The sequence below is a fragment of the Brachypodium distachyon genome, chromosome 2, assembly GCF_000005505.3.
Source record: "Brachypodium distachyon strain Bd21 chromosome 2, Brachypodium_distachyon_v3.0, whole genome shotgun sequence".
Classification (NCBI taxonomy): Eukaryota; Viridiplantae; Streptophyta; class Magnoliopsida; order Poales; family Poaceae; genus Brachypodium; species Brachypodium distachyon.
Genome location: NC_016132.3, coordinates 42,932,717 through 42,955,500, shown reverse-complemented (window position 1 = coordinate 42,955,500; position 22,784 = coordinate 42,932,717). Strand labels below are relative to the sequence as shown.

The 22,784-nt window shown below is 44.4% G+C and overlaps 5 protein-coding genes across 8 annotated transcripts; 2 read left to right on the top strand and 3 right to left on the bottom strand.

Moving 5' to 3' along the window:
- The first annotated feature begins 741 nt into the window (after positions 1-741).
- LOC100827368 lies at positions 742-3,616 on the top strand. Its single transcript, XM_010233685.2, has 9 exons — positions 742-1,317; positions 1,479-1,667; positions 1,758-1,849; positions 1,950-2,009; positions 2,086-2,155; positions 2,245-2,448; positions 2,619-2,982; positions 3,136-3,192; positions 3,313-3,616. The coding sequence occupies exons 1-9, from the start codon at positions 742-744 to the stop codon at positions 3,330-3,332; spliced, it is 1,632 nt and encodes a 543-aa protein (XP_010231987.2). The 3' UTR covers positions 3,333-3,616.
- Positions 3,617-4,313: 697 nt separating this feature from the next.
- On the top strand, positions 4,314-5,834 carry LOC100838589 (thiamine phosphate phosphatase-like protein). The gene is made up of 4 exons (XM_003569261.4): positions 4,314-4,566; positions 4,676-4,797; positions 4,918-5,119; positions 5,346-5,834. Exons 1-4 carry the CDS (start codon positions 4,426-4,428, stop codon positions 5,697-5,699), a joined length of 819 nt encoding a protein of 272 aa, XP_003569309.1. The 5' UTR covers positions 4,314-4,425; the 3' UTR covers positions 5,700-5,834.
- LOC100827058 (pentatricopeptide repeat-containing protein At4g13650) lies at positions 5,802-8,923 on the bottom strand. Of its 2 annotated transcripts, none has more exons than XM_024459303.1 (2): positions 6,086-8,923; positions 5,802-5,992 (listed from the first exon to the last, which is right to left on the bottom strand). In XM_024459303.1, the coding sequence occupies exon 1, from the start codon at positions 8,656-8,658 to the stop codon at positions 6,211-6,213; it is 2,448 nt and encodes an 815-aa protein (XP_024315071.1). In that variant the 5' UTR covers positions 8,659-8,923; the 3' UTR covers positions 5,802-5,992; positions 6,086-6,210. The 2 variants fall into 2 exon arrangements, with proteins under 2 accessions (XP_024315071.1, XP_003566841.1); XM_003566793.4 differs by having other exon boundaries at positions 5,802-5,989.
- A 105-nt stretch (positions 8,924-9,028) lies between these two features.
- Positions 9,029-12,676, bottom strand: LOC100838291. Its single transcript, XM_003569260.4, has 5 exons — positions 11,769-12,676; positions 11,625-11,677; positions 10,228-10,394; positions 10,003-10,151; positions 9,029-9,901 (listed from the first exon to the last, which is right to left on the bottom strand). The coding sequence occupies exons 1-5, from the start codon at positions 12,511-12,513 to the stop codon at positions 9,465-9,467; spliced, it is 1,551 nt and encodes a 516-aa protein (XP_003569308.1). The 5' UTR covers positions 12,514-12,676; the 3' UTR covers positions 9,029-9,464.
- A 1,315-nt stretch (positions 12,677-13,991) lies between these two features.
- LOC100837992 (serine/threonine protein phosphatase 2A 55 kDa regulatory subunit B alpha isoform) lies at positions 13,992-20,908 on the bottom strand. Of its 3 annotated transcripts, none has more exons than XM_010233682.3 (14): positions 20,595-20,908; positions 19,145-19,248; positions 18,959-19,054; positions 18,756-18,875; positions 18,231-18,398; positions 17,943-18,034; positions 17,145-17,263; positions 16,460-16,583; positions 16,176-16,299; positions 15,379-15,447; positions 15,177-15,268; positions 15,021-15,098; positions 14,650-14,717; positions 13,992-14,572 (listed from the first exon to the last, which is right to left on the bottom strand). In XM_010233682.3, the coding sequence occupies exons 1-14, from the start codon at positions 20,716-20,718 to the stop codon at positions 14,436-14,438; spliced, it is 1,515 nt and encodes a 504-aa protein (XP_010231984.1). In that variant the 5' UTR covers positions 20,719-20,908; the 3' UTR covers positions 13,992-14,435. The 3 variants fall into 3 exon arrangements, with proteins under 3 accessions (XP_010231984.1, XP_003569307.1, XP_024315072.1); XM_003569259.4 differs by having other exon boundaries at positions 18,234-18,398; XM_024459304.1 differs by lacking the exon at positions 18,231-18,398.
- Positions 20,909-22,784: the final 1,876 nt, after the last annotated feature.

Genomic DNA, 22,784 nt, shown 5'->3' with positions numbered 1-22,784 from the left:
TTCTTTTGGTAAACTTTGGCCTATTTTGTGTGAACTTTAAAAAACGTCATGTCGAAAGCTATAAAGGTGTGGATATATGTAACTTGCCTGACTTTCAAGGAAAAAGTTTAAACTTAAGTTGACGAATCAGATCCGTTGAAATAGTATCTAGATCTCATTTTATTTTATTTTTCATCATCAATCTTAAATCTTATTCTCTTCGTTCCATAATTCTTGTCAAAATATTACATTTATTTACTATCTAGACATTTTTTAAGAATAGATACATCTATTTTTTAGCAAATTTGAGAAAATATTATGAAAAACACAAATCAAATCTTTCGATTCATCTCTAACTGAAAATTAAACGTACCAAAACCAACAGTAATTATTGACGCTGCAGCCCCTGGCAGCACGGTCAGGGAGGGGGACCCACGGAGATACGGGAACAGTCGCGCTCCATGTCCATCTCCTGTCGTCGCCACCGAACAAGCTGGGAACAGCGGCGGTGCTGCTGACGCCACACGTGTCACGTCAGCGCAACGCTCGCCGCCTCCACTTCCTCCGACACGCGCACCCCCAAAGCAAAGCACGGACATGTGGCGCCAATTTTCCCAGCCTTCCTCGGTCCCCGGAACCACGTGCCGAGCCCACACGGCATCTTCAAAAAATCCCCTCGCCGCGCGCCCCGCGCTGCTACCCCTGCCCTGCCGGGCCTTAATTTGCTCTCAAGCGTGCGTGGCGTGACCCGCGAGACCGATGATGGAGAGCGGCGGCATCTTCCGCGCCAACGGCCGGCGAGAGCTCACGCACGGGCACGGCCTGACGGCGAGCAAGGAAGCCAGCTCCCCGCGGCCTGACCTCTGGAACGGAGGCCTCGTTTGCGCCTTCGAGTTCGTCCGCGGCAGCAGCGAAGCGAGGCCCGCGGCGTGCAAGCATCATCACGGCCACGGTCATGGGAAGGCGTCGTCGGCGGAGAAGGAGAGCTACTGGGCGCCGATCGGGTGGCGGAGGATAGCGGAGCTGGTGGAGACGACGGTGGATGGGGGCGGCGCTCAGGCGGCGTGGGGGGACGGCCAGGGGCAGGGGCAGATGATGAGCCTCATGGACGGCGCCGGCGGCCATTGCTGCGACGCTGACAGCATCACGGTGGCCGACGTCGTGGCGCCCTGCCCGCAGAGGCCGGCGGGCCCTACGTGGTGGTGCCACGTCACGGCGGGCCACCCGGGGGTGGACGCGTGGCTCGCCGAGGCCCGGTGGCTGCACCCGGCCATCTGCGTCGCGCTCAGGGACGAGACCATGCTCATCAGCGAGAAGATGAAGCATCTGCTCTACGAGGTCACGTCACTCACGCCTTTGCTACTTCACTGGTTAACTCATTTGTTGGTTTGATCTTGTCCAGAATGCCCTGAATATTGGTTTGTCAACAGTTTTTCCTCATCACTGTATATAGTCCATTTCTGGGGATTGCGGCTTACAAACTATCCGTAGAGTTTCAGGTCCCGGTTAGAGTTGCAGGAGGCTTGCTCTTCGAGCTGTTGGGTCAGTCTGTCGGGGATCCAGGCAACGACGAGGACGACATTCCTATTGTGCTCCGTGCATGGCAAGCTCAGAATTTTCTCATAACAGCGCTTCATGTGAAAGGCTCTGCGCCCAACATTAATGTTATTGGGATTACTGAGGTTCAGGTAGAGATTTTCAGTACACAGTTCCATTCAGGAACCATCTTTATTCCGTCCAATTTTCTTTTGACCGTCATGTGGTCTTGCCGTGTGTAGGAGCTTCTTTCTGCCTGTGGAAGTACAGCTCCTAAATGTATTAATGAAGTTATAGCGCATTTGGCTTCCCGCCTTGCCCGATGGGACGACAGGTGAAACTAAATGTTTTCGTACACAAAGCTGCTCAGTGTTCTTGTTATGATTGCTGGGAATTTTCTTGTTTGGGCCATTATATGTATTTATATGGCGCAGACTCTGGCGCAAATACGTGTTTGGTGTGGCCGATGAAATTGAACTTAAGTTTGTAAACAGGTAAGTTATATAGTTTCATATCCTTCGAGTGCTCTGAATTTCTCTCCTCCTTAGCTAGGACTATGAGCATTTGCAGGCGAAACCAAGAAGACCTAAATCTGCTCTGTATAATATTTAACCAAGACATTAGAAGATTAGCCACTCAGGTGTGTGTATATTCAGACAAAAAAATCGGAAAGAAAATACGGTACATATCATGCATCAACTTGAACTGTGGAATTGATTTAATAACTAGGTTATCAGAGTTAAATGGTCACTGCATGCTAGAGAGGAGATAATATTTGAGCTGCTCAAGTATCTGAGGGGCAGCACCACAAAATCCTTGCTTGAAGCTATAAGGAAAGATACAAGGCAAATGATCGAAGAGCAAGAGGCTGTGCGTGGCCGGTTGTTCACCATCCAGGATGTGATGCAGAGCACTGTGCGTGCCTGGTTGCAGGTAAATGCTTTGGCAAACTCATCCTCTAAGGTTCTGATTGGAATTTCTGAATCGAACCGTCTGACATTAATCCTAGTATGTGCTTACATGCCACTGAATAACTGAAGTGCGATAAATGGCGTTGTCAAGTATGTGTACTGAACTCTGTTGTTGTGAATTGTGATACTCAGGATAGGAGCCTTCGCATTACGCATAACCTGACCATTTTTGGAGGGTGTGGTCTCATTTTGTCTATCATCACTGGGCTTTTTGGAATCAACGTCGACGGGATACCAGGGGCTGAAAACACTCCATACGCTTTTGCATTGTTCTCTGGCCTTCTGTTCCTGGTAGGGTTCCTGTTGATCATTGCCGGGATAATCTATTTCGGACTGGAGAAACCAATCAGCGATGAGCAGGTTGAGGTGAAAAAGTTGGAGCTCCAGGAGATAGTCTCCATGTTCCAGCACGAGGCCCAGACACACGCCAAAGTAAGAGAAGGGGTCTTGAGGAGCGACTTGCCCCCCAGAGCCGCTGATCTCGTCTACGATAAAGGTGATCCATGTGTCCTTATTATCCCTAACATATAAAACTACAACGATACATTTCCTCTAATACGATGAGATATCACCAATTTAGATGTGTTCAAGAAAATTTTACAAACGTTATGTATGCCATACTGACTTTTATCTTTATTACAATGATCAGTGCGTAAACTGGGAAGGTATATCTCATTTCACGCTAATAGGGAGCCAAGCCTTCAAGGTTACCACTTGGTTTCCCTTTGCACGCTGTACTAGCAAGATGTGAGGTTAGCACATCCAACCATCGGACTCATAGCTCAACATGCAGAGTGACATTGTTGATTTGCCTTGATCCGTGCAGACGAAGAGATCAGCTGCTGATGCGGTAGGCTCGTTGCGGCAATGCGTGCCCGGCTCTGAAGAAATTCCAGGGCTTGTTCCGGATCAGAGACTTTTTTAGGGGACGTTCTGGAACCCTGCAGGATGAAGATATGGCAGTCATCCTCGCATCGCTGTAACGTTTTTCGTCAAACATTTTATGTGTTGTACCACTAGCGCTTTGGGTTTTACTACTTGGGCAATCGCTCCATTCACATGGCCAAAGCCCAGATCAAGACGCTGATGTAATTTTAGTTTTGCTTGCGTATCAATAAGTTTGCAATCTATGTGGTCGTATTCACGGACGTATGCACTCTTTCCTCAGCATGCTTCGTGACCTCTTTTGTATTCTGAACCTTCAACATTTCGGGCTTGCGCTCACGCTACTGTGTTATTGGTACGAGTGCGCTGACCCTATTCCTACTTAGTTCGGAGTTTCAGAGAACACTAACGTCACACCATTGTACACGGCCTTAAGTGGAAGCCTTGTCATCCAATTCAAAAACAAACAGGGTTAAAATTGCCACGAGATAATGATCATGGAAAACGAGGAATGTGATCTTTGACCCTTTCTTGAACGTGGCAAGCCAAGATGGGGGCACAAAAGAAAATCTTTTTTTGCAACGAAAAGAAGGGCAGATGATCGAACTGTAAGGAAAAATTGGACGAAGGATCAAATTCCCTACGAAGAGGTGAGGACAAAATTCTATCCGTCAACTCTGCTAATGGCAAGCAAAAAATGATACTGAAAGATTATGCCTTGACCTTTATCGTGACACAAAGCAACATGAAAAGGCAAAGCCAATTGACTACGGACGGCTGTTATGCTACGGCAAGCAAAAGGTAAACGGAACAGGAACATGAAAGACAGGAGAAAAGGCGGTGTGGAGCCCTCACAAGTCACCAGCCAGCACGCCACAGGGCTGCTCTGCTCTGGCTGGCTATAAAAGCCAGACACCGAGACGCCACCAGAAAGGAACAAAGCAGCAGCCATATACATACGCCGGAGTCCGGAGACTCGTCGAAGCAGATTGCAGACCTCGGAGAAAGGCACCACCGTCCCTCGTTTCTTCCTCAGGCATCCACCGACCTTCAGATGGCCGCCGCCCTGGTGGTGGTGTTCGACTTCGACAAGACCATCATCGAGTGGGACAGCGACAACTGGGTCGTCACCAAGCTCGGCGCCACCGACGCCTTCAACCGCCTGCGTCCCACCATGAGCTGGACCCCTCTCATGGTATGTATGTATGTATGTACGAAGTTGATACACCCGCGGAACATTGAAGAATGATGTTTCTTCCGGCGATGCCGTCGAACCAAAAACTCTGTCTTGGTGTCTTCTCCAGGACCGGATGATGGGGGAGCTCCACGAGCAGGGGAAGTCGGCCGAAGACATCCGCCAGTGCCTCCGAAGCGCGCCTCTCGACGCCCACGTCATCTCCGCCATCAGGACGGCGTCCGCATTAGGGTACGATAAATAAATCCACTGCAGCCATCAATTAATTGTCGATGCTTCTTGCCTTCTTGGCTTTGTTGCACGGCGGTGCTTGGAGCTCTCTGGATCTTGACGGCGGAGTGATGGGCGCAGGTGTGATTTGAAGGTGGTGAGCGACGCCAACGCCTTCTTCATCGAGACCGTCCTGGAGCACCACGGCATCCTGGGCTGCTTCTCCGAGATCAACACGAACCCCGCGCGTGTGGACTCCGACGGGAGGCTGAGGATCTCGCCGTTCCATGATCCCGCGAGCTCGCCCCATGGATGCAGCCTGTGCCCTGAGAACATGTGCAAGGTATGGACAGACAATAGGATGATGGCAGGACAGTTCACGTGTTAAATTGACAGGTCAAGTGCCTCACTCAGTGCACGTGGGTGATGGAGACAAAAGAGAAACAATATATGCTAGACTCGATATAATTGTTCTGCATTTAGAATTTTAGGCATGGTATAAAACAGGTGTAAGCAATGAAAGCCCAACATGGTACCCCAGGAACTAAAATTTTACTTACCATGTGCAGGGCAAGATCATCGAAAGGATTCAAGCGACAGACAGTGCCAAGAACAAGCACTTCATCTACATTGGTGATGGGAAGGGAGACTACTGTCCCTCCCTCAAGCTAAGGGAAGGGGACTATGTCATGCCAAAGGAGAATTACCCCCTCTGGAATCTCATTACCAGCAATAAGCAGCTTCTCAAAGCTGAAGTTCATGCATGGAACACTGGCGAGGGACTCGAAAGGATCCTTCTTCAGTTGGTCAACAAGCTAATCACCCCACCCGCACAGGTGACCCAAGTGGACTACAAATGCGAGATCAGCAATCCGGTATCGAAGGAAGTAGGTCACCATCAGACTCTCCCTGTCCCAAATTGATTCTGAACCATATCTTAGCTCGCACTTATTGGCCAGATTGCCTGACTATTTCAATATGCCTCGTGTAAGGAACTGTCCTCGCTCCACATTCATCCTAATATGTGATGTCAATAAAAATTGCACTGATTTGGTTGATGGATTTTCTGTACATTCTGTCTCTTATGAGACTGCAAGATAGCATGCGATTAAAATTAAGAATCGAGATTTGCCAGTTGACTGGAAGCTTGTATAACTACCTAACTCTTCAGGCAACTCCAAGTATCTCCAATGGCATATTTCAGTGTATTCACCTGCTTAAATGAGAGAAAGCGGTCAACAGTGTAAAATACTGATAATGGGAACTAATATGCAGGTGCAGCCTTTTCAGTTATCTTATCTATATTTACCTTAGCACTTTTTATCAGCATACAGAACTAGCCATATACTTGAAACCAGCTTCTGGTCTCATCATTTCCATATGGGCGTGGTCCATGGTGGGATTCCAGATTGCGGGAACACAAGGCAACAAATTCTAATATTTTGGACATCCATCTTGCGACAGGAACATGTGAATCTGTCCATTGATTTCAATCCAGCTACACCCCGGTTCCTTCTTTACTCCATGATCTAGTAGAATATTCCTAACTCTAGTAACATCACTCCACCTTCCTAAATCTGCATAAATGTTTGATAATAATATGGAAGAAGATGCATCATGTGGCTCTAACTCAAACAATCTTTCTGCTGCTCTCTCAGCAATCTCGATGTTTCTGTGTATCCTGCAAGCTCCCAAAATTGTCCTCCATATGGATGAATCTGGGGCCAATGGCATCTGATTGATGAGAGATTCAGCCTCAACTAGTCTTCCAGCCTTTGACAGAATATCAACCATGCAAGCATAGTGCTCCATCGTAGGAGTAATTCCATAGATACTACTCAACGATTTAAAGTACTTCCTTCCCTCATTGAGCAATCCTGCATGGCTGCATGCTGAGAGAACACCTACAAATGTGATACCATCGGGTCTTTTCCCCTCATCAACCATCTGCTTGAACGCATCCAGTGCCTTGTATCCATGACCATGCTGAGAATAACCACAGATGATTGTATTCCATGCAACTTGATCACGTGTTTCTGACTCGTGGAATAGCATCTCAGCATCTGCTATGTTCCCACACTTCACATACATGTCAACTAGAGCACCAGAAACAACTGAACTGTTCCAGCCAGACTTGATGGCCCATGAATGAAGCTGGAGCCCACTGCCTAAGGACGCCATGTCAGAGCAAACACTCAAAGAAACCGCTAGTGTGGCATCACTAGGCCTTATGTTTTCTCGCAACATTGAACGAAAATACTCGACCACCTTCTCAGCTTCCTCCGTTTTAGCATATCCTGACATAATCACTGTCCATGAGAAAGCATCTCTTTCTTTCAGCTGTTCAAATACCAGGCACGCACTTGTAAAGCATCCGGATTGTGCATACATGTCAACCAGCATTCTCGAAACATCAGTGTCGTTTTGCAACCCACTTTTCAGAATACATGCATGAACCTGAGTGCCAAACCTCAGGTTCATCAAGCTAGTGCAGCATCTCAAAACGCTTACATATGTATATTTATTGGCTGAAAAGCCTTCACAAGCCATCTGCTTGAAAATCCTCAAACCTTGCTCACAGTTGCTTCCACTATAAAATGCAGAGAGAATTGTGTTCCACGAAAATGTGTCAGGCTCATGAATAAGATCGAAAGTGACTGTAGCATCTTGAACAGCACCAACTTTCACATACATATTTAGAATGGCATCACCTACTCCTTTTAGCATAGCAAATCCACTTTTCACAATATATGCATGAACGCTGCGACAAAGGTTTGCATCACCAGTTCTTGATGCAACCCCAGCAATGCCAACAAATATATAGTGGTTTGGTTTGACTCCCATGCCGGACATCTTCACGAAAAGATCCAATGCTTCCCAAGCCATATCATGTCGATCAAAACAAGAGATCATGGCACTGCAATGCACCACATCAGGTTCATCTATCCTGATAAAGACTTCATAGGCCTCTTCAGCAGACAGACACCTGGAGTACATTTCAACAAGGCAACTGTTCAGTACATTATCAGTTTCCAGCCCTCTCTTGATCACCGAAGCATGAACAGATTGACCATATTTTGCAAGACCGAGTTCCATGCAACACTTGAGAACAGTAGGTAAAGTGTACTTGCTTATCTCATCACCTGATGCCACCAGTTTCTCGATAATAATCATGACCCTTCTGTAGTCACCATGGCGAGCATACCCATTTAGCAGAGCATTCCATGACACATCACTTCGTTCTGGCAAACCCAACAACACTGTCTCGGCAGCATCCAGCTCCCCACAGCTCGTGTAAGCTTCAACCAGAGAGGAACCGACATAGGGATCATCCAAACCGTTCAACTTAACCACCTGACCGTGCACCTGATGTGTGAATTTTGAGTGTGAACCCCCCGAGCAAGCCTTAAGCACTGAAGCCAGTGTGAAACCGTTAGGTGCAATTCCTTCTTGGTTCATTCGGGCAAACATATCAAGAGCCTGATCGGAATCTCCAGCGGCAGTGTGAGCGGATATCATTGCGGTCCAGGCGACAATGTCCCGGTGTGGCATTCCGTCGAACACCCTTCGTGCATCCACCAGGCGACCGCATTTGCAGTACATGTTGAGTAGCGAGTCAAGGAGAAACGTGTCCGGATGCAGAGCGGAGCGGAGCAGGCGCGCATGGAGCTCCTGTCCGCGGCGGAGCGTGCGGCGGACGGCGCAGTCCTGCAGCGCCGCGGCGTGCAACCGGAGCTCCTCCGCGTGCGCAACGGTGTGGAGGCGCGCATTGGCGTGGGAAGGAGAAGAGCGTGCCCCGAGGAGCGCCGGTGATGAAGAGGTGGAGGCCGGTGATGAGGGGGCAGCGGCGTGGAGAAGTGGGGAGAAATGGACCGAAGCCATGGATTTGGCTCACTTGCTGCAAGCCTGCAAGAACGCGAAAGAGTACGCGGTTACCACGAACAGGCCCAGAAGCCAATCGCCTACTGCCTAGCGAAACGAACCAGCTGGTGAACAGAAACTTTCCACCAGCCAGAAAGCGTAAAAGTGAAAACCGCCTTCATCAGATAAAACCTTCGGCCATGTCAAACCTGCCAGTCAGATCGTTTGGTGATCAAAATTCAGTTACATCTTTCAGCGATCAAAATTCTCAGATCCATCTAGAGCTTAAGTCAAATTGTAGTCATTTCTACGATATAAAAACCAGCACCCTATATCAACAAAATCACCATTTGGCAGAACAACATTTGGCAGAACAAGTAAATGCACAATATTCATGGCAAATACGTACTAACAGAAGTCAAGATTCATTAGTTCAAGATGGTCCCGTGGGGTAACAGGAATGGTACTCTTCTCTCATTACAAAAGTCTTTAAAACAGATCTACGCCTTGAAGCCTCTATTGCATAAGAAAGGGAACACGATATATAGATTATGGCATCAGGCGCGAGTCAAGCTAGCTACCAGTTACTACTATGTCCGTAAGCCTGACTAGAGTCGGACCGCAGGTTGCAGATTATTATCCCAGGACTCCGCTTCAACTCATCATCATTGAGCAAGAACCGAACAAGATACTACTTCCTGACATCATTAAGAAGCGAAACCCAAAACAACAACAGTCTTGCAGACTCCAGAAAGGCAGTTGTCCTGTGAACTCTCCAAAACGACTAATCCCAAGTAAGCATTAGTGGGCAGTTGTCTGTCTTTCCATCAATCCTCCATCTCGTCATCAGATTGTGGATTCTCTACCTCACTACCACTGCTCATGCCATTAGTTGCCGGCAAGAAGTAATCCTTAACAGAGCTGTCTTCAGCCTTGTATTTCACAAACTTCACCGCTGTTGCATCTTCGTTTCCACAATCCTTCCTTTTCCTTATTCCATTAGCCATCACCTTCATAGACTGAGCAGCAGTCATGAAAGCATTACCTGCTGTCTCCATCTCCACAGCTTCTTCGTTCTCACCACCTTTTGTGTCCATACCATCCTGACCACTATGCTTATCTATGAAGAAAAGGTCAGCATCTGAATGAATCATCCTGCTTTGATAACCATTCTTGACCTCATCATACATCAGCCTCTCCCTAATCCTTGAACAGTTCTCTGCAAACACTTTGAGCCCCTTATCTTCAAGATCTACAAGCCACTCTGTGAAAAGCAAACATTTAGAACTTCAGTACTCTTCTATAAAAAAAAACACAGCAAACGCAGCTCTTAAATTGACAAGATCATGTCATATATGTACATACTGAGAAAAGCTTGAGGCGTGCTAGCAATTGGTTTGCCAAGTTGGTTGGAGCCAGCTTGATGAGCAGCCCACCTAACGAGATAGCTGGGAATATTTGAAGTAGAGAAAACATTGATAAAAGACATTGCTCTCCCTTGATCTCCTTTGCTCCTATCAGTAGAAACAAAATTAGAAGAATTTTTCAATCACCATCTAATCTAAGTCAGTAAAAGCAACAATTTATCACCTCGCGTCATTGATGGCATCAAGAGTGATAACCAATTTTGACACAACAATAGGCAGAAGGGAACTATCAGCTTGATCAACTTCAACTCCATGGTTAAGGAAAGAATAATCCACCAAGACCAGAGCATCATAAAGGACGTCTCTCACCAATATTTCATCCTCAGCACTCTTGAGTTATGCAACAGATTACAAAATGCAGCATCAGTACGATGTCAGGAATAGCTACTAAGGTCATCATCACAGCTCAAATTGCATGAATTAGCAGAGTAGCAGCATGAAATGGCAGAGTAAATGGAAGAAACTGGGCAAGAGTCAACTGGTCAGCGAGAAGCAAGTACTACCTCCGATCCGTAATAAGTGTCTCAGACTTGGTACAACTTTGTACCAAGTTAGTACAAAATCTGAGACACTTATTATGGATCGGAGGGAGTATTAAGTATACTTATTAATTCAATAAGTCTGAAGTAAGTCAATTGTTCAGCAAGAAACGAGCGTTAATTCAATAATACTGTAATAATTGCTCGCAAACTTAATTCATTAGCTAGCATTGCCTGCACAGCAGTTTGTAGTTCTTAAATAAGTAAACACAATACAATAGGTATTACATCAGACCAACCAAAGTTTACTGAGTTTAATACTACACAGCAATCTCGTATATAGTGATTATGATTCGAAATAAAAGAGCATAAGAAGATCACCCACACATCAGACTTCAACCTGTTTGCGTATAGCAAAGATGATATTCAACTCCATCTCAAGTAACACTCCTTCGGATACATTGACAGCAAACAGGGTATAGTAACACCATCTTTGTGAAACTTAATAGTCCTAGTACTGTTCTCCTCTTTAGTATCCACAAGTTAAGAAAGACCCCTGAGTGCAAGCACAATTGAAGTACAAAGGAACAAGTTGCACAGTTCTTATCTCACAAAGGTAATGTATGGTAATTAACTAACTCATATAACAGATCATGACAAAGCCTAAGCAGCCCTCCCATTCCTTATTTGAAGAAATGGGCCTGTAAAGTTCATTGCTAACTCCTATTCCCTCAGATCCATAAAAAGTGTCGCCCAATTTGTACCAAGTTAGTACAAATTTTGTACTAAGTGGGCAACACTTTTTATGGATCGGAGGGAGTAGATATATATGATCCCTACAACAATGAGTTAATGAAAAATACTCCAAAAATACTACTCCCTCCGTTCCTAAATACTTGTCGCTGTTTTAGTGCAACAAGTATTTAGGAACGGAGGGAGTATATTACATTCAGAATGGATTATGATGCTGATGGCCAATAAGCTTGTAAGCTGCTGATGTATACTACTCCTAGTTTACAAGCCTACACATACATAATAAGAACTGTATCCCCAGACAGGTCTCAAGTAAAGGAGCACGTACCAATAGTGAATAAACAGGCAGCGGAGGGTTCACGAGCATGTTCAGCAGGACTCCTGTAAATCCATCAGCAAAACGGTCATTGCCAAGGCACCTCAAGCTAAGAGAACCAATAAGGACATGACCAATTGGCCAGCATCAACTCACCGAAGAATTGCTTGTTCTGGAAGACAGAGATAGAGCTAACTGCCCAGATCCTTAGCTCCTTCTGCAGGTCAGAGCGTGGTGTCCCTGCTGCACCTTGCACCTTCAGGCAGAGCCTGAGCAGGAACGCCTCGGCCACCACTACCCCGGCGAGGTAAGTGACGCTGCAGCCTTCCTTCATGAGCTCCCGCCTGGCCTCCTCCCCGACTAACGGGAAAAGCACTTGAAACGGGCACCGGTCCTTCGAGCGGCGCACGCTCCAAACCTTGACCAGCTCCCCAAACCCTGGCAGCAGCCTCTCAGTGTCGGCGTTGACCTCACCACCGGCGGAGCGGCTGCTGCACATGCTGATGTAACCGAGGACAGCCTCGACGAGCGCCTCAATCTCCCTACGGGGCTTGGAGGAGTGGAAGAGCTCGGAGACGATGGGGGCGAGGAGCGCAAGGGGCTTGGCGGCGGAAGGGGAGGAGGAAGCGAAGGCGGAGAGGAGGTGGAGGATGGGGCGAAGGTCGTCGGGGGCGTCGTGGAAGTTGAGGGCGGAGAAGAACCAGACGGCCTCCAGGGGCGGGTCCGTGTAGGTGTTGAGGACTCGGGAGAAGAGGGAGCGGAAGTTGGTGAGGTCCGGGTCGGGGGCGGCGGAGACGGCGGCGAGGAAGCGGGAGGTGGAGTCGCGGAGGAGGGACTCGAGGCTGGGGAAGAAGCATGCGGAGCCCATGGAGGGGAAGTCCACCAGGATGCCGGCGGCCATGGCTGGATTCGTTCGAATTGGAGCGGGAGAGCAGCGGGCGGAGTTGAAACCCTAACCCTAGGTCTGGGATGGAGGTGAGAAGGGGAGTGAGGTTTCGGGGAGGATTGGTTGGGGGTTTGAGACTTTGAGTTTGGTTGCGGGGGAGCTCCAGAATCCAGATGGTCGGGGCCGTGAGGGTTTTGAAGATGGGAGGGAGCCAGGGAGGGGACGGGATTACACTGACTACTGGGGCCAAGTGGTCAATGGCAGAGATGGGCCATGGAGGCGGATGGCTGGGCTGGGCTGGCCTTCAGTTAGCTTAGAGGCCCAGTGAGACATCTTTTTTTAGATGCCCTCTGGCTGACGTAAGCTAGGAATTTCCTTGTTCTCAAAAATAGAAAAGGTTTAGATTACTTAAATCAAACCCTAACTTTGGTTTTAATATTTGTAAGAAATATATCTTACATACAAATTTAACTACACAAAATTTAGTCGATGAGAATAAACCATTCGTTGGATGATCTTTCTCACTACATGTGGATTTCTTTCCGTTGTAGCCGACGTATCCGTTCTTCCGTTTCCGTAGGCACGCCTACGGGTGCGTGTGGTGGTGAGCAAGTGACTTTTTCAATCTCAACATGTCATTGCGGTTTTATGTATGTGTTGTGTGAATGCGTGTCTGTGTTGGTGTGTGTATCTACATTTTTAATTGGCGTCCCCGAATAAAATGGTCATTGTTGATGTATGTTAGTCCTTGAGTTTTAAAGGCGTCCTATCTAGGGACCGTCGAAATTGAGATGTGAATGTTGACCACATAAAATTTCTTTGCTAAAACACTCCGATTATGCAAGTAGCCAAATACCATCAATTTGTGGATACACTAAGCAGCACTTCAATTCAAAATGTAATTGGGGCATCCACAATAGTAGAGTTAGGATTGACTCCACGTGGGCATCTTTAAATCTGACTCGTAACTGACTCTTATTTAGAATTTATTAATGTGGAGGAAAGAGAAATAGTTACTCTCAAGACAAAATCCACAAGATTTAGCTAAGAGTTATATGTGGTAACTATTTCACCCTTGTACAACATTGCATTAATGCCAGCAAATCATTTATAGCCAATTTAAAGGCACTAGCCAATCTATATGTTATTTCAGTCCACCAGTACATCAAGGTTTTCTTCCTAGTTAGTACTCCGGTATCATACAAGTGTGGAGAACGATATAAACATGAGTGTGTTAGACACCCACACAGTACAAACAAGGTGAGGTTGTATCCCTCAAAATAAAAACAAGGTGAGGTTGTAATCCCGTGACGAGACGGATCGGGAGCGAACTGATATGGTTTGGAAAACAGAAGTTCAATGTGTTATCCGAACAAATAAGAGTTTTGTCATCTTAAAAATTAAAATGTACACATAATGGAAATTGTAGAGCCGATGGCACTAGGCTGACGGTTTTGCACATAGCATGACGAACTGTCCTGGCAGGCTGGCACTAGGTGGAAAATGAGAAATATCATTTTGAAAGATAAAATTATCAAAAACACCAACACCCATGTCCTGAAGTTACAAGCCCCATGATTCCAACATGAATACAACGGCAGATCATCCCCTTATCATCTACTGGAGATGCCCAATAGTTTTTGTTCCTTCCAAATGTTGACTAGAATCTTATCTTTAAATCTAAACGCACCTATAGGGGAAAGACATGTCTTCCCCCTGAAAAAAATTAATCAGAATCAAGCTGCTTCCCGGGAATGATCCAGTCACTTCCTCTTGGACTCTTGGACAGCTCTATATTGAACTCAAAAGAACAGCATCTGACTGCCCCAAAATACACCATCTCCAGCGATTCCCTGGCTTGCCGCACCAGGGATGACACTCTTCTCACCGGGAGCAGCTAAACAAAAAAAAACTGTCCCACTGTCTCTTCCCAGTGTTTACGCATAGTACATGTACAAGCTATTGGCTGCAGCACAGGCAATTAAATTTTCGTCTGGGTGCCATGCCAAATGGAGCAGTTTTGTGCTCAAGTCGTACGAATTTCCATTGGCATCTATTCCGGTGTTCTCAGCACCTGTGTAAGGTGTATAATATAAGTACCTGCAACGCCTCGATAGCTTAAATATTTAGCATCTCAAGCATGAAGCTAACCTCGTCTTACAACCCTTGTCAGGCTACTTAGAGATCTTGCAGGCCGTGCAGGATTCTGGATCTGCCTCCTGCACAAGTGACAGTTGGCACCACAGTACCACATTTGAGTGAATGGGATTGCATCGGAGCATTGGATAAACATTGTAACAATCAATATTACTGGCAAATAAAGTACTTCCTCCGATCTATAATAAGTGCCTCAGATTTTGTACTAACTTAGTACAGAGTTTTACTAACTTAGTACAGAGTTGTACTAAATCTGAGACACTTATTATGGATCGGAGGGAGTAGCAGCTAATATATACCGATTTCATTTGCTACAGTATACCTTACTTTGCTTCCACCATTTCTTTGAAAAAAAGAAGAATTACCTTGTAGGGTTACGAGTTGCTTCAAGCGTTGTTACCTCACTGCCACCAGCGCCACAATTGAACACACGGAAAATATTGCTGAAGGGACAAAGATCAACAAACCATTAGTTCCATAAACAAAACCAAGATGTGCCACAGCTTAGGATACCAAACTACCTGTAAGAACCAGTTGCTACTTGCAACCCATCTCCACTTTGACAACACTCAAATTTGTCAAAAATTGAGTCATTTTCATATAAATCACATAACTGCAGTTTCAGAAAGAAACACAAGAATTAGGGTTTCCCAAGGAAATATGTTTGTTACTCATTTTCCTCAAAGAACTATCAATCATTTATCTTAACATGGAAGGAATTACCTTAGGCCTTAGATACTCGTGAACCTGGAACGTCGCAACTGGACCAGAATCCATATTAACATCCCAAAGCTGTAACACCAGATAAAAAAACATCTAATAATGGAAAAGCACCAAAATATAACTATTTGCCATGTGATTGCTACTGGCTTACTGAGACAGATAACAATTACATAGCTAAAACGCAGCAATAAACTATAAGTTTACAAAGCAGCAGCTTCCAAGATGAAAAAAAAATTACAAGAAAGAATTACACCCTCCGTCCGGGTTTATAAGGCCTGTGTGTGTTCCCAGATCACCAATTTAACTGATAAAATATAAGTTATATGACAAAAACTATATCACTAAAAAGTTCTTTCGGTTATGAATCTACTGGTATACTTTTATGCAACATAATACATATTTAGTTGATCAATTGATGATAGAAATATGTGCAGGTCTTATAAACCCACAATGAGGTGGTAGTATTACAAAGAAATAGACAACGTGGTGATGTATTGGTCATCATAGGAGTACAATTGATTTGTGAGGAATGAATCACATCTAGCAAAGTGCATGGTGCAATGCAAATATGTACAAGGGTTCACCTCAAACAGAATTGAAGTTTGGATCTACTGAACATCAGCAAATAAAGACAAGAAAAATATCTCTACAGTAGCCATGTTCAATTAGCTCTATTTGTATTGGATATTACAATGTAATCAACTAATCTTCACACAGATCAAGGAAACAACAGAACAGGAGGAGTAACATATTATGAAACTTAAAGCAGTTGCACGTCAGAAGTATCAGAAACAGACCTTCAGAGTCATGTAGTCACGACTCAGAATATGTCTCCCATCCTTGGAGAACTTTATGTCCGAAATTGAGGCTATAATCTCAGTAAAAAATGATCTTGAACCTGGGGCCTCATGTTGCTCAAAGCTACAAGATAAAACAGCAGTATCTATAAAAAGTAGTACAACGAAATTTAAGATGATCAATTCAAAACATAGCTGACAAATCAATGACCACGGTTTGTTATTCTAAACATGTTGCTGTACGTTGAAATATTGGAAGCAGCAAGTATCAAATGAAAACTCACAGTTGGGAATGAGTATCACAAAGAGCTGATTGCCGCAGGTCAACAAGTCGAATGGAGCCCTTTGAGCTACTATATGCCAATGTATTACAGTGAGAAGGGTGGAACTCCGCACATGTTATCACCTCTGCAGATCATAGAATAAAAATGTAACTGTAAGCAAACCTGGGACGCAAACAGATGTGACCTCAAAAACTCAAAGAACATGAAAGGAAACAAAGATCAGTTAGGATACACCTGAACAACAACCAACACGTGCTTGAAGTAAAAACCAGATATCCATTTCACCAAAACCAACTTTAGTCCAATATTTTGTTATTTACATGAAAGGAAATAATGTTACTCCCTCTGACCGGTATTACTTGTCTCAAATTTGCCCAAATACGGATAAATCTATGTGTAAAAAGCGTCTAGATACATGTAATATTTCGACAAGTAATTCCGGCCGGAGGGAGTACCATAATGCAGAACTGACTAAACACGTGTGGATACAATATGTCTCAAAAGGACTAGACTACTCATGAATCATATGTGCATTACTTCACTTCCTGTAGCTGTATAGGAGGTTATCTTTTTCAAGTGAATTGAGGCTGTAAATGTTTTTGTTCTCAAACCTATATAGATATAAAAAGCATGCTTCTAGTGAGCACTAAGCACAGCTAAGAGTTTACAGATATGGAAGTTATACCAGTGAGATCCTCCATGTTCGTTGGTTTAACATCGATAATATTAAAACTTTGATTGCTAATTTCCAAATTCCAAAGGTTTATCCGCAAATCATCTGCTGATATGAATGTCTCGCCATCACTGTGAACAAAACAACATGAGTCAATATGTGTCACTACATAAAAATGGACAGGTTATAGAAAAGCTGAATGTATATAAGGTGCACATCAGCAAAATATATACTCCTAGTAATTAGCTTGAAGGTGGTAGATCGTGTATTAAAATAGGGTATTGTCTTTGTATTTGCAAGGATGGGTGACTTGAGGTTTTGCACTAGTAAATCTAAAAAAAATCTAAAAAACAACAAAGATATGCATCATGTTAGAACATGTGCACCTGCAAAAAATCATGCAAAAATATGAAGAAAAAAAAACTTGTGCTGTACAATTTGGTCATAATTTTGTACTACACACGTTTGATCATATTTCTGCATGATATTTTGCATGTGCACATGCTGTAACATGATGTACATCTATGATTTGATCTTTTTAACATGAACAAGTACATAAAGCTTAACTGATGCACACACCCTTGTGTGTACAAAATCCACTCATTAAAATATCTGAAGTATAATGGGGTAGCTGCGTTCATACAGCTCAATTACACATAAGTTCTACAGTTATGCAGAACAACTTAGGTGAACTTTGCCCAAAAAGAAGTCACGTTCTATAGATGTTAGGATCATGATAATGTAAGGTTGCAAGTCAACTTCATAATGTCATCTATGGTAAAACTGCAAAATGTGAGTAATGTACAAGACCTGTTATTGGAAATGGAATTGATATGGTAGTCATGTGCATGAGCATAGACTCTACGGCAATTAGCAGCGAGACTTATTTCTTGGCTTGTAACCTGATGTATTGGAAAGGTTAGGTAAATGTAACAAATCACAAAGATAAAGGTAAAACCAGCATAAACAGTGGTTTCTGATATGAGAATATAAATTATCTTTAATCATGTTCAGCTCGATGGGAATACAAGGAATTAGCACAATGGTAGTGTCTGACAAATTTAAAGTATATTTCTTCACATATGAGTCGAGTACAACTACCACAGGCAGGCGGAGTAAAGGAGGTCCACCAGGCCTTAAAAATCCACCATTTGGTATGCGCGTGCTTGGACCAACCATATTATTGCCAGCAGGGCTACCATTAGCAGGAGCATTTGAAGGGTCCAAATTCATCTCACATATCTTCTTAACCTTCTTTTCTTGAACCTATACGAAGTAGCTCATTTAAGCACAAACTAATTCACTGTCAGTTGCACCTTACTCATGATAGCAAATATAGACCTTGAAAGGGGTAGGTAAACAGAGTAACCCCAAAAGGTATTCAACCAGAGAAGTGCATAAAATTTGAACATAAAAAAATATTAAAATGAACAGCAAGTTGTACAAACATATGTACATGAAGCAAAGATGTACCTCAAGAAGTTCAGTTAAAAACTATCATAGAAGGATTCCTTTATAATACCACATTGCTTATAAAGGGTTTTCAAGAGATTGCAAGCCAGAAGGCATGGAACAGTTGTCTTTAACAGGATATGTCCATAGTTGTTGATTGATGAAGCATACCTTCCAAAATTTTATTGTCTTGTCATTTGTTGACAGCAGAAATGATGCACCATTCGTTCCTTGGCACCACTTTATCTTGTTAATCTTCTCTTCAATTTCCAAGCTTTTAAGATAATCGAACTATTCCCATAACACCACTTGGTCAAATTACAGGTACTTCATAAAACTAATGCTGCCACTTAACAATTCACATAAAGGTATACCTCTGGTTCATGGCTTTGAAACTCTGTTTTGTAGCGAAATTCAGGATGCCTGCTGATAGAATAATCAGCTTTCTCAGCCTCTTTCCTAGGGGCGTCCTGAAGAAAAACAGAGACAGAAATCACAGAAGTAGGTGAGCCCTTGAAAGTTTTAATAAGGAAACACGATAGTCAATTCTATATACACACATCTTTAGCATCTGTTCTTTCAAATAAAACAACTCGTCCCCCTCTGTCCCCAGTGGCAAGATGATGTCCTGATTTATTGAATTCTATTGTCGAGATGATGTCAACTGCAGAGAACAATACAAAAAAACAACGAGACTAAATCAGTATGCAGCCATGCTACATTGGAGGAAAAACATGTATAACAGCAGGTACTCATCCATACTTATTTCACTACAAGCACATATAAAAAGTTTAAAACAAGCTTAAAAGCCTAAGAAGCTAAGATATAACAGGAGGAAAAGGCTCATCAAATAGTTACCGATGTATTAATAAGAAGTTAAATTCTGCAGAGCAAAAGGATAATAAAACTGAGGTTCAACATTAACCAAACTTCTACAGACCAACATAAAAGAACATAGAAAATTAAAACTTCCCACAGCAAGCGTTTGAAAATTCATGTGATTCACAAATATGAATATCAGAAGCAGAGGGTGAAATTGGCAATCAAGAACAACGAAACATATATGATGTCACACATTTGCAGAGCACATCTGGTTCTATCAAAAGTTTGACATCTTATGTTTCTGCCTAGTGAAACTGCAGCAAGCTAAATTGAGGCCAACAAACAATAATGACTAGTAAAATGCAGATGAGAAGAATAAAATCCATTCACGTATGATCCAAGGCACATCCATCTTTCACTGAAGATTCCATCAGCTATCAGACAGGTGGAAACACATTGGGCATTTGACAAAACATCAGCAAAGCAGCGGCACGCGTCTCAATTGGTATCGATGGATCCAAGGCATCTCCGCCGTGTCCCATGTTGGGCATTTTTATCAGCCACATGGCATTTCAGGAAATTGTCGACTAGCACCAACATGCGTACGCCCACACCCAAGCTCTAGTTTGTTCCCTCATTTCATAGCACCAAGCTTACAGAGGTACAAGAATACACCATCATATTTGTTTCACGCTCGCTTCACGACAACATGCATTGTCCTGCCAGCGCACCGCCAACCTAAATGTGTAACTGTGGTTACATACTATATATTCCAACTCTGACATTCAGCTAGACTCCTATAGGCCACACTGTACCCGCCTGCCACCCATGGAAAGACCTTGACTGCTCCACCGAATGGCTCAGTGATACACATCTACCAGTCAAAAATCCCTGCACAGCATGAACAACAGGATGCATCACTGATCTGGAGGAGATGAAGCACAACAAATCCAACATCCCCAGTATCAAAGCATCAAGCTTTGGCGCCACCCATCCGAAAACACCTCCACAGCCGCAAATTCGTGGGTCGATCCACACAGGAACCCCCTAATCCTCACAAAGTCAGCATCCATTGACGGCGCCGAACCTCAGGTCCAGCTCGGGAGCACAGAAGCCACTAAGATCCAGCTGGTACCAGCGAGGGACGAAGTAGCACGACAACAGGAGATTAGAGGGATCGATCGGTACCGTCCTGGACGTCCTCGCCGGCTCCGCGCTCGCCGAAGACCTGCGAGAACCTCCACTCGAGCGGCACCTGGGGGGTCGGGCTGGTGGAGGCCGCCTTGGGCTCGGGAGTCGCTGCCCCGTTCATCGTCTCCGGCGGGATCGGATGCGTCGTTGGGGCGGGGTGTCGAGCGGGGCGAGGCGAGGGCAGGGCGGGATCGGGTGGCGCGGTTCGCCGGCGAGGGGGAGGGGCGACGCTGCTACACGGGTGCGGCGAGGCCGGCGAGGGTTTGGGGTTTCATGGGCGGAAGAAAATGGCCAATAAGAAAGGGAGATGGGGGTGGGGGGCAGGTGGTGGGGGCGCGGGGGGTCCGGATACGACAGCCGAGCCGAGAAGGCAAGGAACCAAAGGAAATGGAATTTATTGTGTTTTCCCTTTTTCCGCTCAGTTTATGCAGCCAGCCACCATGTTTGGCGTCATCGCGTGCTCCGCCCCCGCCCCGCGGTTCAGTGAAGGCGATGGACCCGTGGATGGGAACATGACGAAACGGACTCGTGAGAACGATTGTCGCGCAGCAGTAGCTGGTGAACGGGTGACGGCACGCATGATGAGGATCCGTGGGGTGCTTATCCAAGGGCATCTCCAAGGGTGAGCCGGTGAGTCCTATTCATCCTTTTCATTTGTCCATTTAAAGGGTCTTTGGACTCAAGGGTGAGCCGGTGAGCCTCACTGGACAAATGGGTGTGAGCAAAATATGAAGTTGTTCAATAGTAACCCCTATTTATCTCTTCATGAGTTTTGACATGCGGTCCAAGAAGACAAGTGGATAAAATTTGGATGAGTTTTGCACAAATGGAGACTCCCCATATTTTTCCCAAATTTGGGGAAGAAATGAAGAGTGTAGACCATTTTTAGACAAATATGGGTTTCCATTGGGTTGTGTGTTTTGCTTATGGACCCCCATATGGACAGATTTGGATAAATGGTGAGAATTTGTGGGTTTTCCTTGGAGATGCCTAATCCCGTTATTGTATTCTTCTTCCTCCGGTGAAGTGATCGAGCTAAGAGTATGTACAATGGTTGATAAGACTGTCTTATCTTAGGTGTTCCACGTCATTTAGAAAAGATAACAAAACATGTTGTACAATGGGTTATCTCTTAATGTTATATCTTAAAATTAATGATTAGATGAATAAAATTAACTAAATAAATGCTAAGAAAATGTGAAATCTAGTAAATGGGAAATTTGCCTTATCATTTTTGTGAAGAGATCAATCTTAATCAAGAGAAGGCTTGTGGTTTTTTTTCGTTTCTCTCTCTTCCACATCAGATTTTATCTCATGTGATACATGTCCTAAGCTAGCTAGAGCTTTATGCGCTGAGGAAACGTTTGTACGTCTTCGCCTGTCAGTCTGTCACGATCCGATGTCATGCTTTGTATAGCTTCCTTTTTAAAAGCATTTGGCTGTTAAGCATGCATGGTTTGCAGGTAGGTTACAGCTGTCTCCGATTACGTTATTATTACCATATACACGTATCCTGTGATGTGACGAGGGCTAAGATAACAACGTTTTGACAAGGAGGAACTAACATAACACCGATGAGCTCTTTTACCATGGACCACTTCTTTTGGATGAAGGCCTCTTGTCTGTAGAGATCGACCTAGGTTTCACTTGTCCGCAAATTTATTTAAGCTTAACCTTAATCAATATTGCTTCCGATCTTAAATTGTTATCGAAATATTACATGTATCTAGACGTTTTTAATAATAAATACATCCATATTTAGACAAATTTAAGACAAAAATTAAGAATGGGAGGGAGTATTTATCAGCCTATCTGATTCATTAAACATTTACATGTAATTAAGTGCCCACTCACAATGAGACCGACGGGATTAATCTTCGGGTTTGTTCACTTGGACGAGCATCAAGGGGGATCGGGACAGAGGAGTGGATATTTTATTCCATAATTACAGTGATAAATGACTGGATGGGTTGTCTTGCTTTTTTAGCCATGGTCTGATTGATTGGGTTGATCCATTTGGTCACGTCTTATGTATGCCTATTTGCATGAAATAAATAGAACCGGAGATCTTTGCCGCATCTGAACTTGAGCCTACTTCAAATAGAACGTGCTCTACTTTGATTATGAATACAATGAGGAAACGGCAAACAGGGCCAAGCATGTGCGGAGTGATCAACGGCACGAGGA